We start from the raw sequence: 17,907 nt of genomic DNA on the forward strand, positions 1-17,907 counted from the left end.
TTATTTGCAAGAAAAACCCGTTAAGTGTGCTGGATTGACTTCCATCTCAGTATGTGTCTCCGTGCAGCTCAGTCTGAGATGTTATCTTTTATTCTATGACACCACATTTCAATCATTTTGTCAAGGTTGTGGAGATAAAGCCGTAAAATGCTTCTAACCATTTTTCTCTCAAGGGTATTCAAGGAAAATCGTCCCATTGACACGTACTTAAAGTTCAACTCTATTCTCCTCTGTTTTGTCCAGATTAGAGCTTTATTTCAGTTTGTCTTTCAGACTGTGGATCCTCACCGAGAGCCACAACATGCCTTGATTTAATTATAATTGATAAATCATTTACAGTGTGTTTAACAAAGGCTTTCAGAGGACAAATGGAAGCTTGTGTCCTTCAGCTAGAGCTGTCCACTGTCACATCACTTTCTCTTCCGTCCTCTAAAGGAGAACATGCTTTGTCTTGTTTTGAAAGCAAATTCAAGCCTAATTTCCCATAAAACCTTCATAATGGTGCTTTTGTTTCAATAATCACCGTATTGACATGGAGGCTGAAGGCTTTGCTCTGAATACTCGTCCTTTGTCCAGATTTGCTTCTTGACCTTTCAAGGTGATTATCTACGTTGTCTTTCTCTGCTGCTCGTAAACATTGTCTTTAAGGCCCTTACTGGCAATAGTGGAAGACTTGGTTCTCAGCAGTTGTAATCAATCGTGATAAATGGTACATTTAGTTTTCCAGAGTTGTTTTTCATTTGATAGACAGTTGATTAAACTTTTGTGGTTGAACATGCAAAGTTGGCTGCTTCGTAACAAGTCAACCTGGTCTGTTTTCATTCCCAGACCCTCAAATACCGATGTTATGTCAAAGCTGATGGCATCTCAGAGATACGCACAAGGTGTCTTTTGGCATCAGTGTATACCCATCAATATTTGAAGCCAATAGAATGTGAGGAAGTTGGATTGGTGGTGGTGTACGTCACAGGACTTTCACCGAAGAGACAAAAGTGTCCCATGTCTAAACATTATTTTTCACTTATTTTCCTACTTAAGTTGCTGTTTGGTTAAGTTTAGGCCCTTAAACTACTTGGCTATGCTTATGAAAAGATCATGATTTGGGCTAGGATACACCGTTTCACTACATTAACCACACATTTCAAATAAAACGTCTTGTTACCTGACAAGGACAACAGTGGCGACACCAGGCGAGAACACTTGGCTATGGTCTAGTGGCGTCTATTTGTTTTGGACCAACAGCTTAGAATGTTATACCAGGCCAATAAATCATCGTTATTACAGCAGCTTGTTCCCTTACACATGAGCCAGTATGGACCTCCTCCACCTTCTAGTGGGCTCAGTGAAGGTGAAGCTGCAAATTTACTCGTACGAAGAACAAATGTCCACATTTGGAGTTTGGAGTCATAAGTCAGTGGACTTCCACCCACCTGGCTTGAGTTCAAGTCCCACCTTGAATCATTAAGTCTTATGGCTTAAACTCACTGTTTTTCACTTGTTCACTTAAATTTGGACACCAACACTTCTTAGTTAAGAGAAATACAGAAAAAACTTGCTGAAGCAGTAACTGTGACTTGAACTGAAGCAAGAAAAGTCCGAGGCACTCTGTACTTACTCAATTAAAAGTCCTTTATTAGCTACATGGACACCACCAACATGTTTCGACACCAAGTCTTCGTCAGGGCAACATTTGTAAATGAACTGAACAGCAGGAAGTCTACTTTTAAAAAACACTTAACAGGAAGTCACATGATCGTGTGTGGTCATGTGACTCCACCCAAGTATTCATTCATAAAAGACAAATAAAATATAAACACTTTGGAATATTTTCACAGAGCAATAGGCAAGCATATCATCCATAATGCATAAATAAAGCTCATTATGTAACACTATATTTCAATAATAAACCATGATGCATCATGTTAACATATAGAAGAAAATAAATAATGAAAAAATTACGAAAAAATTACTGACTGCAAGGCACTGTGTGTAGAATAGGAAACAGTGGCATGAAACAGTGAGTAAACCCTCATCATCAAAGACAATCATTCAGAACACATTAATATATTTACAGAAACGGAGAAAAGTCTATTTCTTCATTTAGTCCAGGGAACACAGTTGCTTTCAAAGAGTGGATCCAGAAGGTTTCCCTCTGCAATAATCTTTTCAACCTGTCACCCCCTCGGGGAGTGTTCTCAATAACTTCAATTGCCATGATTGTGAGTTCATTAATGTTTGTGTGGGTCATGTTCTTGAAATGTTTTGCAATCGGATATTCCATGTTTCCTTTACGGAAAAACTATTTGCCAGCATCAAAACTTGAGACTTTTTTCAAAAAACCCATTGGCACCTTCAGATGTGGGGCATGTGTCCATTGCACACAGATCAATCGTTCTACACATTTTATGGACTCTACATGCACCTACACTTTTAAATGTCGTTCTTTTGCAAACTGTAATACAACACATGTGGTATACCGACTGGACTGTGTTTGTGGGTGTTTTTACATTGGTCGCACAAAAAGAAAACTGAAAGAGCGTTTTGCAGAACACAAATATGCTATCCGTAAAGGAAACATGGAATATCCGATTGCAAAACATTTCAAGAACATGACCCACACAAACATTAATGAACTCACAATCATGGCAATTGAAGTTATTGAGAACACTCCCCGAGGGGGTGACAGGTTGAAAAGATTATTGCAGAGGGAAACCTTCTGGATCCACTCTTTGAAAGCAACTGTGTTCCCTGGACTAAATGAAGAAATAGACTTTTCTCCGTTTCTGTAAATATATTAATGTGTTCTGAATGATTGTCTTTGATGATGAGGGTTTACTCACTGTTTCATGCCACTGTTTCCTATTCTACACACAGTGCCTTGCAGTCAGTAATTTTTTCGTAATTTTTTCATTATTTATTTTCTTCTATATGTTAACATGATGCATCATGGTTTATTATTGAAATATAGTGTTACATAATGAGCTTTATTTATGCATTATGGATGATATGCTTGCCTATTGCTCTGTGAAAATATTCCAAAGTGTTTATATTTTATTTGTCTTTTATGAATGAATACTTGGGTGGAGTCACATGACCACACACGATCATGTGACTTCCTGTTAAGTGTTTTTTAAAAGTAGACTTCCTGCTGTTCAGTTCATTTACAAATGTTGCCCTGACGAAGACTTGGTGTCGAAACATGTTGGTGGTGTCCATGTAGCTAATAAAGGACTTTTAATTGAGTAAGTACAGAGTGCCTCGGACTTTTCTTGCTTCAGTTCAAGTCACAGTTACTGCTTCAGCAAGTTTTTTCTGTATTTCTATTCATCCGCGGGCCTGGTCCTTGTAGAGCACCTGCTTTTTACCCATTGTTCACACCTGTTTTGGAGCCATAAGCAGCACTCAACAATCCTCCCTTTTTTTGCAAACTTCTTAGTTAAGCTCAGGATTAGGAAGTCCCTACTGGTTCATATGTAATGGAATGATGCACAATGATAACAGCGATTGAATGGGCTGATAATGTCTGAATCAGCTGTTCTGACTGTTCTGCGCAGTAAAAAAAATGACACAAAAAGGTAACCAGTGTGTTCAAAAGTGATGCCAAGGGGTCCTGACTATGGCTACATCCACACTCATATTACAACAGCTTTTCAAGACTAATCTCTGTCAAAGGGTGCAATTTTCAGCCTTATTAAATTCCTGATGGATTAATCAATAATGCAAAATGAACTCAGCGGACATCATCCCATGTCCTGATGAAACTACTTTGAACACAGTCACATGACATACACCACAGTACTGGCATTGACCATCAGCCACAAGCCCATAGTAATGCTGTAGTTGCACTCTTCAGTTTGTCTACAAGACAAGAGCTCCAGGCGGTGGATATAAAGCCCATTCCTATTGGCCGCGTGTTCCTACGTAATGGCAAGCAGGGTTAAAATTCAAGAAATTTTGACCTGCGCTTTGCTCAGCGTAGCGGCATGCTGTTGTTGTGTGGTGCAAGCAGTAGAAATGAATGGGAGCGCCGGTGCCACTTCCTGTCTGAAAACCGCTTTATGCATTTTGAAACAATGGATGGAGCCTAAGTTTTGCTGCTTTGAGTCTGTGCTGGGCTCCCTCTTTAAAGTGAATTATTTGAATAAGCAGCCACTTTCTCATTGTGTTTCTGTCCACAGAAAAACACAGGGAGTTTTACAAATCTGATCTTGTTAAAATAAATGTCTCAAAAAAGTCTCTGTACCCTAAAGACAGCCATAACAAAGAACTTTTCATTCCGCTAACCATAACAAACCTCTTAAAGTGAGTAAATGGTAATTATGCCGTAATGCTTCCACAGAAAGTGCAGGAAGCACAGATACTAATTATCTGTCTTTTTACATTGCTTAGAGTTATTTTGCAGTAATAAATGCTCCATCTTTGTCTTGTTATTCTAATATTTGTTGCCAAAGCAGGCCTAAGGTCACATTTTGTCAAATCTTTATGCATCACTGAAGTGATTTTAAACTGCAGACAGAAAGATCCAGAATGTTGAGTCACATAGAGAGAGGTAACAGAAACTAGAGGTCATTGTCTGGTGCCGCTGCTCTTTTGTCTGGTTTGCATGACTGTAGTGCAAATGGGCCGAGACTATGAATAATACAATATTTCAATCAGGAGAGACAAAGAGGCTTAAAGGTTAATTAAATTATTTTTATCTGAGTTAGTCTGCATAGAAGGGGAAGTTGAAGGAATATGCATGGAGTCTTTGGCGATTAGACCACATACTGCAGTGGTGGAAGAAGTACTCAGATCCTCCACTTAAGTAAACGTACCGATACAGGAAAGTAAAGATACTTCATTGGAAGTCCTGCATTAAAAGTCAGACTTATGTAAAAATGAAAAAAATAAAAATACATTTTGATTTTTGCTGAGATGTTGCATCATTGGAATATTTATTGAAATATGCAAAAAGTTTAGAAGAAAAATCACTGTTTGGTGGAGATTTTAACAACCACAAACACTGGAAGTTATATTCTGTGACTGTGTTGTAATTTAATAACTTGTTTTATTATCCTTTGTGTCAAATCATCCTAAAAAGCTGACTGATTAATGCAGTGAAGTAAAAAGTACAGTATGGAAGAAGAAAGTAGCAGGAAATGGTAATACTCAAGCAGAGTACCTCAGAATTGTACTTAAACACAACACTTTAAGTACTTGAGTAAATGTTCTTAGATACTTTCCACTGTGATGCCACCATTTTGAGTTTAGACACTGGTGCTGATCAAGAGCGATAACTGGAGATATAGAGGAAGGATTGAATCAGTCTCCAGTGAAATGACAGCAGCAGGGAAAGGAAGAGTTAAATGAAGATGATTGGCTAGCAAAGGTCACGGCGACATCTGATTGGATTAACAGGAAGAAAAAACAGACAATGATTGAGTTTGAAGTAGGAAAAAGGAAGAGAAAGGAAATAGAAACAGAGAAAGCATGACGGTTGTCCTCATTTAGCTTCACTGCTGCAGATATAACTTAACTTTTACATTCTATTTGGAATGCTACTCTGCTTTTATCATCACTTCTACACATAAACATAATGTAAAGTGAATTAGTAATAGTTTAAAATCAATCCAATAGGATTTTTAGCCATTTACTTGGGTCACAGTGTGTGGGATTTTGCACTTTGCAATTCTTTGTTCATTTTTTTCAATTCAATTTGGTATATTAAAAAAAAAAAAAAAACTTAAATGGTCCCCTCGGGGCAATTCAAAGCACATAGAGCTGTTGGATGCAGAACGGTGGCACCGACTGTACGATAGTAGTCGCAGCCATGTGGTTGTTAAAATAGGATAAATAAAATTTAATTTAAAAATTGAAAATGGAATATGTTGAGATAAGAATGTGACTGCAACAGCATGATTAAATAAGGGACAGAAATGTAGCATTTACATTTTTTAAATTAATATTTTCCATATTTTAAATTACAATTTAAAATACAAGGGCAATGAAAATATGAAAAATGGGTGTGCATTTTTTATTATCCAGTTCTTTACAAAAAGATAATTGCCTCTCAAGTAATTTTTTTTAACTGTGTGCATATGAATTGTAGCTTTAGCATTTTATTTTCATACAAAAACTTAAAAAAAAATACAGACCCAATAATCAAATTTTCCATTTCTATGTTTTGCTCTTGTGCTTAGACTGTACCATTAGTGTCCATGTGAGTCTACATCCAGTAGAGTAGTTGTATTATGTGGAATATCTGCACTTCTGGCCATGCAAAAACTGGCTGCCCTAGTTTTGGACAGTTTGGTATTTGAACAGAATTAAAAGACTTGATCTGTAGTGTTATCGTTGTTGTTCAGATGAAATTTAAAGCAGCAGCAGCCTTCAGATACCAGTTTGAGTTTGCTTCTTCCAACACTCTGCTGCAACTGACCTAAGAAGTCAGTTGTTCTGTGTGTGTAGTGATAGAAATCCTCAAATATAGGCTGCCTATTGAATAAATGAACGCCTATGAATGAATAAATAAAGGAATATAGCCACAAAAACGAGAATATATTGTATAGTGTTTTATTAATGTCTAACGGTCAGCAGTAGTCAATAAATTATTGCTCGGTCAGATGTGCTATATAATATATAAAATGGTCATGTGCCTGGGTCAGACTGCACTGTATAAAATTTATTTTTAAAACAGGTTTTAACTGCAATTTTCTAAACAATTTGTTATTTTAAGGATTGGCACAGTTTAAAAAAATACAGATATCAGAAAAAAACATGTTAAACTTGGAAAAGAGCAAAACTGTCAGTAATAAAAATCTGTTTTTTCAAATGGAAATTGATCTTGTTTGGCAGTAAAATTACAGTTTTACATTATTTAAATCTGAAAAAAATAAAATCTGACAGATATGTGCCTTCATTTGAAAGAAAAGTGACGTATGTTAGGGTTTGAACATTGTGAAACATTGTTTTTATTGTTATTTCACAGATTTTCATAATTTAATTTGACAGAAAAAAAATATTAATTTGCAGAGAAACTGCAAAAAAAAAAAGCTTTTTAAAAAAAAAAAAAAAAAAAAAAAAAGACCAAAACTGTACATAGAATCAGCATTAAAAATACTTCCAAAGAAGAGTAATTTGTTTGGTTAAAACATTTAACTGTAAATTTTCTTTTTTTTTTTTTTTTTTTTACAACTGTTCTATAAATTATATGTATTAAGGTTTTAAAAAGGCATATATATTTCAAGCACAATTTTATAGATTGTATTTGTTTTGTTAAATTACAGGTAGTATCTGGAAAACTTGCAGAAAAAGTATGAATTTACACTGTAAAAAACAGGCCAAAACTGTAAATAATGTCCACATCAAATAACTGTATTTTTATGAATAGTGATTAATTCTTTTACAACATATGATCATAAAATTCCATTCATTTATTGTATTTAATCAGCTAAAAAATATTATTTCACAAATATTTTCTCGTTTTCTCTGTTTTTTTGTTTTTTGTTGTTTTTTTTTTTACAGCTTTTGAATGTTACAGGATTCCACTTTTTTTTAATGTATTTATTTCCTTTTTTCATACATTGTCGTTGTAAGTTACTCCCCTAGATGCTAATGGTACAGTCAGCTACAAGCATAGAACACTGAAATAGAAATTAGAATATGAGTCATTTTTTTAAATGTTTGCACAGCATTGCATTGACCAGTTTTGGTTTCTCCAAGTAGTTTTTTCTCATGTTGTCCCTTCAGTTAGCTATGCGGAGCACATCTGATAAAAGATGGGAGCTCTATGAATCAGCTACCTGAACCAGCTGCCTTCTTGCAGCTCAGTTGCCAAATCCTGCCAGACTTCTGTTGTGATGAGCAGCGCTTTCTGCAAATGAACCTCAGATCCACAGAGTCTGAGCTGAAGGTCATAACAGGCTTGTATGGAAGCTCACTTTGGTTTTTAGTTTTCTCCTCACTGCCACCATCAGATACCACATCACTGCGGACGCTGCAATCTAATCAGCTCTCGCTCTTAACCTCAGCTGCGATAGAAGAAACGTAGCCTCATCTTCTTGGCTCACCTCCAAACGGAAAGGGGCGGAGAGAGATGTAGCGACCCCGAGGCCAGCCTCATCAGCTCGCACACATCACACACACCAAGTCCGTCATTATTAAAATGGATTCCAGAATAATGAAGGTCACCGCACACATCCACGGACTACATTTCAAAACTGCATCGGCACACAATCAGCACAATAGTCAGACCGACAGTCAATTATGGCTGAGATTTAGCAACACGCTGAATCTCATCATCAAGAAAACACAGATAAATATGTGACAATGCTGTTATAAAGCAGAACAGAATTTAGTTTAGGGAAAGACAATGAAGACGGAAAATGGAAAAACCAATACGGAGTCCTGAACAATGCCAGTGCAACACTTCATACTGTGTCATTTCTGCTTCGGCGCTGACCTCCATTCAGTGATGTGAATGAAAACAACAAATGAAAATAATCTGTCTTTCCTCTATTTCCCTCCCAGCAAGGAAGTCCATTCAAACGGTAAGATAGCTGCAGGATACGGAGCTCCACCGCTCTGAAAACACAACAACAATGAGCATGATAGACAAGATAAACCACCATTTAACCTCCAGTCATTATTGGGTTTTTGTATTCATATCAATGGTGCAAGTTTTGTGGAATGATACAAAAAGCAAGGAGCCCTGTTAGCATCGGTTAAATAGCTGATGTTACCTCTCTGCTGTGATAGTCATTACACTGTGGTCTCTTGCTGTATGGACAAGTATGAATGCTCTGAAATACAAGGTACAGCCTGTTAAAAATTCACCAACCTTTTTAAATTTTTTGACTCGTTATGAACTCTCTGAGTCCAAAACAGTTTCTGGATGTTGTTTCCTGCTGTCATCACATTGCTTCATGGCCTCAGGAGGTGGTGGAGAACAAAACAGAGCTAAAAGGAAATGAAAACTGGCCAGAAACATAACTCCAAACAAATAATTGTCTGTGTCTGCTGGCTGTTAACTCATATGAATACATTAACTCATATGTGGAGGTTAAGCTAGCAACGGGCACCATGACAAAGACTTGTGTGGCGGTTAATGGGTTCTGGCCAGAGTTAGGGCAGCAATACTGGAATACTGGGGCAAAGCTGCTAATGAAACCAGGCCACCTTTTGGGGTAATTTGTACTTAAAAAGAGCTCAATCTGACTAGACTTAGTTCGTTTTAACAAATAATTGATGACAAATTGTTAAATGGTTAATTGTTAAATAGTGAAATGGAACAGAACGTTGAAGTTGGAGCAAATGAAACATGTTAAAAATCGTTACTTTTACTGTAAATTATTGCCGTTGAAAAGAGAGAATAAAAACAATCGTGCCAGTACGCAGAACCTAATAAACCCAGACATGGTTGCAATGGCAGAATCCTGGCTCGTATATTTGCCTGTCAAGCATGTGATTTGTTGGTTGTTGTGGTCTTCAAGCTTCTACGTAAAACACAAAACGACAACAAAGATTAGCACCTTTTAACTATTTCAAACTGCTGTTGTCTCATTTAATACTGCATCACACAACAATATGAAACTATAAAACAGCACATAAAACAGTATTGAGTACTCAGTGTTCTGTTTTTCGTCATGACAGCCTGTATAGCTCTGGCTTTGTGCCTTTTCCAAGCAACAACATTTTCTAAGGCAATCATCAGAGGGCAGAGACAGCAGGCCAAAGGGCCACCAACATAACAAGTCTGCAAGAAAAACACAGCAACTCTGTTGGTTCGTTGATGAGCCTGATTCAAGACGTTCAGCTCAGATGATTAAAAATAGCAGACAGAGTTTCATTCTGGCGTGAAGGATTTGTCGTTTTTTTTCAGTCGTCAAAGCAAAATATTTTGTCAGAGGGCAAAAATATATTATTTATTTCAGGATTTCTGTTTGATTGGAGAAAAGTAGTTGGTGTCATTTACAGTTTTTCTCTGGATGGTGACGTTTTGGTTGTTTTTTCACTGCAGTTAGCTTCTCACTGTGCAGAGAGCAGCTGTTATTTAAGCAGAGTGGTTACCGCAACACCACAGAGGGGATCTATATGTTTCTATACTGGGATGTAGAAATACACTAGAGCCTTAAACACATAGTAATTGGGTCACGGCAGCGGGGGTTGTTACTGCCCTCTGTGCTTCAGAAGCACAAAAATAACCTGCTTTTTAGCTTGATTAATACTTGAAAGTGTCCAGTATTTGTATAGAAACATGTATACCGAGGTTTTTTTGAAACTTAATAAGAAATTAAGATAAATCTGCATTTCTCATATGTCGTTTATCATTTATTTCCAGCAGCTGAAATGAAAGTATCCTCCAGTCCTTGACATTTTCACACTAATTGCCATTTTTTAGTCCTGACACGCATGATGAGCTCTCCTGCTCGGTCAATGGGCCCGTCCTCCGATTCCAATTTTTATTTTTTTCTACACTGCCACAGAAATAATAAAGAAATCTCCTGCAAACAGAATCTGACTCCTGACTTTCTTCTTCTCTGTCTTGCAGACCACCAAGGCAGTGAGCAAAGGTGACTTCCCGCTGGCCAACATTGCCTCCCGGAGGGCTTTGTTCCTTGCCGCCCTCTCCATCACTATAGGCACCGGCGTCTACGTAGGGGTGGTGGTAGCTCTCATCGCCTACCTCTCGAAACCAGGACACATATAGCTGTCGCACCTTTCCTTCCCCGAACGCCTCCGGGGAGAACCAGGAAGAGAAACAGCCCCCTCTGGGGAACGTCGCTACTCCTGCAGACTACGAGGAAAAAGTTTTCCGGGAGTGTACAGTTTTTTTTCCCCCCACTCCACCTTCCTTTCTTTCCAGCCTTCTCTCTCCCAACAGGCCCTCCGTCAGCCAAGATTAGCCACAGTGACTGGAGAGAGGTCAAGCTGGAGGGCGAGGAGAGAGGGAATGGGGATAGAGAAACTTTGCTTTTTTTGTTTTTTTTCATTGAGACGAGGGGTTTGAGTAATGGCATGAGTCCTTGTTGGAGCCCAGTTTGCATCCCACTGACTTAAACCATCACCTTCTTCGTTTCCAAGAGCACAAACAGAAACTTTGGAGAGAACAAACTGACCCAGTAAGTCATCATTATTAACTAACCAAGGTTAAAGAAGGTGAATAACCAAGTCAAAAACACTAAACTGTTGATATTTGAGCTGCTGTTAAAATTGGAGCCTTTCTATGGAGTCTTGCCACCTGTCATGTCAGTTTGTCACCTGAAACCGAGCCTTCATCAACTAAAAACATGATAAAACAAGACAAAAAATACAAGATCACATGGACAGTTTGTTAAATCATGAAAAAGGAGGGCTTCTGTTTCAAGAAAAACAAGAAACAAGAAAAAATGCAGAACTATTGCTAAGTGTCATCGAAAAAACACTCTGGAAGCTCGGAAAAATTATGATAAAATGATATCAGGACCAGAAGATGCTTCATTCTGATTGAATTATATGCACTGGCATGAATACAAGAATCTCAACAGCGCCTGAGGAGAGTAGTTTTTCGAATAAGGTGCCCGAAGAACTCGCAAAATCTGCTCGTGCAGATGCGGTTTGCCTACATACATCTAAATGTGCTTTGTTTTTTTCACGTTGTCCCTTTGTGTTTCCTGCTGTCTGAAGGCATCTTCATTAACATCGCTTTAAGGACACATTCTGAAGTAAAAGCACAGATGTGAGGTGGTGAGATGGTCAGAAATTCAGGGCAAAACGACTTCCAAAATAAAAACAAAAATGCAGCATCCGAGTGAAATGAAGCATCAGCCATTCACAAAGGCTGGAGAAGTTATAAATCAAGTAGATAATGTCATTAAAAGCCCTACGTATCCTCCAGGGCTGCACAAATAAACAAAGTGTCGCCGCCCGACAGCTCTGAATTCAGCTGATCAATTATTCTTTGCATGACTCCGGCTGTAGCGGCAGTACACCGCTGCTGCTGCTGCGCATGATTGATTGGACTTTGAACATGTTTTTGTCAGATCATAAAACAGCTTAAATTAAAATTGATCTGGCTGGGAAGGAGCTCATTTTTATTTTCCTTTTTTTGCACAATACTTTGACCCACATTCGTCACTGTGGCTAATAAACAAGGATATTTCACACGTCTCAATCTCCTCCATCACAGAACACTTGCAGATATACACCAAGTTTATATACGAAGGGCTTCTTATTAAATACTACTGCGTCAGTTCGTGTTTTTATATCGTCGATTACAAGCCAGACAGATACCGCTTCAAGCCGTGAAGCCTCAAGAGGCTACAAAACACGCTTCCCTGCACAGGTCTTGCATTAGTCATACCTGACAGTTATGGTGCACAATTAGCTCGCTGTAATGGCTTTTTCTGAAGGAATGTGTATTCTCTGGAGCATAGCCCAAAAATAGCACATCCACATTAATTTCACTAATAAGCCACTTTCAGTGTCACCGGCTGCCTTCAAAAAACTGAAAGTAAACAATCCCCATCCATAGCTGTGTGAAAATAAAAAAAAAACACTCATGAAGAGTGAAATTCTTTATAAGATTATGTTTGAAGTTTGCTTTGCTTGAACAAAACAACAGCTAAGAGTGTTTTATTTTGCAGAAACAGATCTTAAAGAGCTGATTCATACATTCAGAGCCCTAAGATTCACCTCATTGAGTTTCTGGTCATCTCATGAGCTGGTTATTATACTGTAAATGTTTGGTATTTTAACCTCTGGCCTCTCGTCCCAGCAGTAACTCGTGAGCTACTGACTTCCAGTGTGTCATGACCATCACTGTAACTATAGTGAAAGAGCGTGTAAGTCTGCTTTCATCACTCGGAAAAGGGTTCACCGCTGATAACGATGCTTTGTGTTTTTGTAGCGTGTCATTCAAATGATGTGTTTTTCTCCGGCTTCTTCAGCGACCTGGTATTGTGCAATGTGCTCCGACAGTACGTGAGTTTTGATGCTGTTGTTATTTTTCTTCTCATTGTGATCAGATCCTTTGCTGAATGCGTTTCTCAATGCCAGGGTGATAGTGATCTCTCTGTGTCGTGCTCTTAAGCCGAGCTAAAGAAGATGACTTTTTAATTTTGTTTGTTTGGAGACTTTTTTTCCCTATCTTGTGTGAAGGCAACGTGTACATAGTGCAAATAAAGACATGTTCAAATGTAATGACAAATAAACCAGAAAGGAAGGATGACCTTTCTTAAAAGCAAATGTTTTTCCCCTCTTTGATTTACTTAAAAATAGACTCTACTGAAAAATTCATATCTGAAAAAACCCTCAACAAACTGAGAGAATCGGCTGAGTTGTGCTTAAAGCAGATGATTGAGTCATACAGTGTAGGAGGTTTTTTTTCCCAGAAAGAGACGAAGCAGCTCTGAAATTTGTAGCTCCAGTGTTTCTCATTGCCGCTGTCACCGTCTCGGTTATTGAACGTAAGAGCCGCTCGACACTCAGCTCAACAGAAACAGGACAAACTGGCGTTTTCTACACTGAACCGTATTATCGTCACTTTCACACACTCAGAGCAGCGATTATGTTTCAGAGGCCAGTGATTGTTGGTTTTGGTGCAAACTATTTCTAATGGTTTCAAAGTCTTTGTCCAGCAAACCCATACAGCTGTGAGCAAAAAATACCCTTTAAAGATCAGTATTTTAAGTTTCGGTGAGTTAAATATCAACTGAGGAAAACTGTTTTGACAGTTCATTCTTACACACACATTAGTTGACTATTTCAGTTGTTCATTTTTAGCTAACTGTGTCAACTGTTTAGGCTGTTTATTACTTCTCTCAAACTGTTTATTGTTTTTAGTTGATTTTTTTTTGTGCATTACTTTCAGCCAATCACTTCTAATTATTTAAATATATACCATAGATAACAAATACTATGTATTTTGTCTATCACTACTGTTCATAAAATACTTAAGTAATTTCAACTGTGTATTCATTCTCATAGCTAACTGCTTAGCCATTACTTTCAAGTAGTTAAGTACACTGCCTGGTCAAGAAAAAAGTCTCCACCTGGATTTAACTAAGCAAATAGATAAGACCCTTCCATTGGATAATTACTGCAGTGATGAATACGTTTCAGCTGCAACAACTTATTTAACCCTAGCTGATGCAGTGAGGAGCTTCTCATTTCTGAAACAACCATGTTGGAAGACAAATCCTGTGGTCATGGAAAGGATGTTAATCTGTCTCAGAAGGGTCAAATTATTGGCCTGCATCAAGCAAAGAAAACAACTGAGGAGATTTCTGAAACTACTAAAATCAGGTTAAGAACCGTCCAACGCATTATTAAAACCTGGAAGGATAGTGGTGAACCATCATCTTCAAGGGATAAATGTGGTCTGATGAGTCCAGATTTACCCTGTTCCAGAGTGATGGGGGCATCAGGGTAAGAAGAGAGACAGATGAAGTGATGAACTCATCATGGCTAGTGGCTACCAGCCTGTGGGGGTTATGTTTATCATTTTAGCTAACTATTTCAACTGTATATTCATACATTTAGCTGACCCATTCAGTTGCTTATTCGTTATGAATTTGTAGCCTGCTTGCACAGCTCCTGTCTATAGGCCTATTTGTTTTCATTCTCTGTTGCACTGACTCAACATATTGTGAATCTACACAAAATATGCAGTTCTCATTTGCAGTTTTATTTCCCTCGACACAATTTCTTTCATTTTAACCCCAGTTTCTGATCGTCCGTGGGAATTTCGGGTCCACAGCAGAGAATAACTGGTCTCAAAATGGATCCTGAAGGAGCTAAATTCCTGTGGCTGAATCTTCCTGCGAAGGTTAAACATGGCTCGGCTGTGTTCATGTTAAAAGCAGTGGGTTTGACTGCAGCAGCAGCTTTCATTACAGGAGGAGGAGAAAAGAGTGAGTCACAGGATGATGTCTTTGTCAGCGAACATGCTGCAGCACAATAGACGATGTTGAGATGCTCGCCTAGTCATCAGGGGTGAACAATGCTCATATACAGCAAAACAAAGATCACCAGGATATGCTAAACAGGCGACACTCCACAGCAGCAGACACACAAGCTGACTGAATTAATGAACAACATAGATCAAAAGCAGGCACTTGTGTTTCTCAGTGTTTGGCGGGTTTGCCTGAGAAAACAAGACAGCGAGCAGGAAAATATTTTGCTTGTCCTCTCGTGTTCCATTTGATTTGTGCACGAGGGATTTCAAATGCTCCCTTTAAAAATCACTTGTGAAGTTATCGGCAGCTCCGGAAAAATGTTCTGTTGTTGTAAAGCTACAAATAGAATCATCACAAGCTTTCAATCATTGAGAGGTTTTTGTTTTCAGAAAAGCAGCACTCCCCCAGATCTGCAGATGAGTCACTATTCATCATTTCGACGACCGTTTCTCGATGCTTTGTGGATCATGTCAAAGATTACTGGAGAGAAATGAATCTAAGCTTTATTTGGGTTCCTAACTGGGAGCTACAACACTAGAGTCTCTTTTCTTTGCTTGAGACTGGTTATTGTATTGCACTCAAGGATAGTGCAATACGTTGGAAACTCCGCTTTATGAGCTCTCACACTTGCCCACACATGACAATGACTGCAAGTCAGTGGAGATGTGCAGCTTTAATTACATGGTTCACAGGTGGATCAGGCTAAAAGACATGCAGATCAGCTTCAGAACTGCGTTTTAATTAGGATGTGCACGCCACACGTCCCTCACCGATTGTTTATTGAGTCTTTTTTTGGCCGCTCTGCACTGCAGTAAACATTCACTCCTACAGAGGTGGAACTGACAGCCTTTTGAGACCACAACACAGAGACGAGAGTGGGATAAAAAATGTAAAATAAAAACAGCCCGAATTCAATTGCAAATACTTTCTGAAGGAATTCATTGTTTTTTTCCAACCTGCCAAATGGAAGATTGTAGGTGTAGTACATCAGAACCTGCAGATATCCTGCTCCCCTTACAGGTTTTTGAGGTTTGTTTGGGGAGATAAAGTGCCTTCGAGGAACCCGTGAGGATTTCATACTGGCGAGAAAAGCTGAGCAAAATGGAAATTGAAAAGCGAGGGAGTATCCTCCTCCCACTGAGGTCATCCTGTGTAATATTCCCCTACAGCAGAAACTATTTCAAATATCCATACTTAACATATTTGATTTGGAGTGCTTCGTGATGCTGTCTCAGTTTTTCAGTGATTTAGAAAAGGAAAGACATGCAAATTTCACTTTTTTTTAAAAATAGAATTTCTTGGGATGTTAAGTAGATTTCTGGACAGATTGGAACCTCAGACAAAGAGGCTCTTGTAGCTTATGTGACTTCACAAAAATAGTACAATGAGCAGGTGCTGGTTTTGAGTGTACCTTTGTGGTGCAAGATTATGTAGAGAAAGCAGCTTAGAGAAGTGGGCGCTGCTTTTTTTTTTTTTTTTTTTACTACTGAGACGACACTGAATGTCTCCAGAGCTCCAAACCATTTTTAAAAAAGTGCAGATGTTATATTCTGTAAATGTTCTCATCTCAGAGGACAGAACCAGCCGAGCCTCGGGCTGTTCAGCTTCATTTCCATAGCAGCTCCTAAAGGCTGCAGCTATATAGATCAGCAAAGCATTTTGGCCATGAAAAATGCTCTTTTTATACAAAGAGACTCCCATCTCCCAGTGGTGGAAATATTCACATCATTTACCAAAGTTAAAGACGCAATACAGCAATGTGAAAATACTCTATGGCATGAAAAGTAAAAGTACGTAGCAGCCAAATAAAGTAAGTTAAAGTACAGTTTCCTTCCTCTTAGTGCTACAAGAATTGATGGATTAGTTGACAACTATTAATCTAACAGCTGTTTTGATGAATTGTCTACACTGTATGATTCTGGCTTCTTAAATGTGAATATGTTTTGTTTTCTTTCCTCCTCTGTGACAGTAAAACTAAATATCTTTGTACCGTCAACAAAACAAGACATCTGTGATCTTTGACTTTGGAAAGAAACTGATCAACATTTGTCACAGTTTTCTAACATTTTACAGAGCAAAGAACTACTGATTTATCAAGAAAATAATCAACTGATTAGTCAACAGTAAAAATAACCATTAATTGCAGCTATTTTTCCTTTATTTTGCTAGTCAGTTACAAACAGTGAAGAATCAGTGTCTGCAGGATCTCTGTTGGAATTTATGCTTTTTTTGTTATAAAAATGTGCTGAGAAAGTTCTGGAAATGTATTCAACAGAAGGTTTTATCATAAAATTATTATCCATTTCCCAGAAAGAATTTCTTAAAGTTAGATTAACCTTCATTAAGGACTTTCTACTAATTTTTAGTGACAACTTTGTTCGATCACTATGTTCTAACATTCTTTGAATGGTGTCCTGCCATTCTTAAAATGTTTTCTGAATGTCACATTAAGAGCATTCGTCCTTTGTTATTATGCAATATTGTAGAAATGTTTTTCACAATACGTTAACAACATCCCCACTAGACCCCGAAAGGTATGCTGTGATATCTGGCATCAAGATGTTAGCAGCAGATCCTTTAAGTCCTGTAAGTTGTGAGTTGGGCCCATGAATCGGACTTGTTTGTCCAGCACATCCCACAGATGCTAGATTGGATTGAGATTTGGGGAGTTTGAAGGCTAAGTCAACACCTCAAACTCTTTGTTGTGCTCCTCAAACCATTCCTGAACCATTTTTTCTTTGTGGTACGGTACATTATCCTGCTGAAAGAAGCCACAGCCATTAGGGAATATCGTTTCCATGAAAAGCTGTACATGGTCTGCAACAAAGCTTAGGTAGGTGGTATGTGTCCAAGTAACATCCACATGGATGGCAGGACCCAAGGTTTCCCAGCAGAACGTTGCCCAAAGCATCACACTGCCTCCGCTGACTTAGTGGTGCCATGTGTTCCCCAGGTAAGTGCTGTACACGCACCCTGCCATTCACGTGATGCA

The 17,907-nt window shown here is 38.4% G+C and overlaps 1 protein-coding gene across 1 annotated transcript in view; it reads left to right on the plus strand.

Annotated features, from left to right (window-relative positions):
- Nucleotides 1–13,203, plus strand: part of syndig1l (synapse differentiation inducing 1-like) — a 69,224-nt gene extending 56,021 nt beyond the window's left edge. Inside the window, exon 4 of the mRNA XM_023263089.3 lies at nt 10,529–13,203. Within this exon, the coding sequence (XP_023118857.1) occupies nt 10,529–10,687 (159 nt within the window). The 3' untranslated portion in view covers nt 10,688–13,203. The remainder of the gene's footprint in view (nt 1–10,528) is intronic.
- The last annotated feature ends 4,704 nt before the right edge of the window (nt 13,204–17,907 follow it).

This window comes from Amphiprion ocellaris, chromosome 12 (assembly GCF_022539595.1).
Source record: "Amphiprion ocellaris isolate individual 3 ecotype Okinawa chromosome 12, ASM2253959v1, whole genome shotgun sequence".
Lineage (NCBI taxonomy): Eukaryota > Metazoa > Chordata > Actinopteri > Pomacentridae > Amphiprion > Amphiprion ocellaris.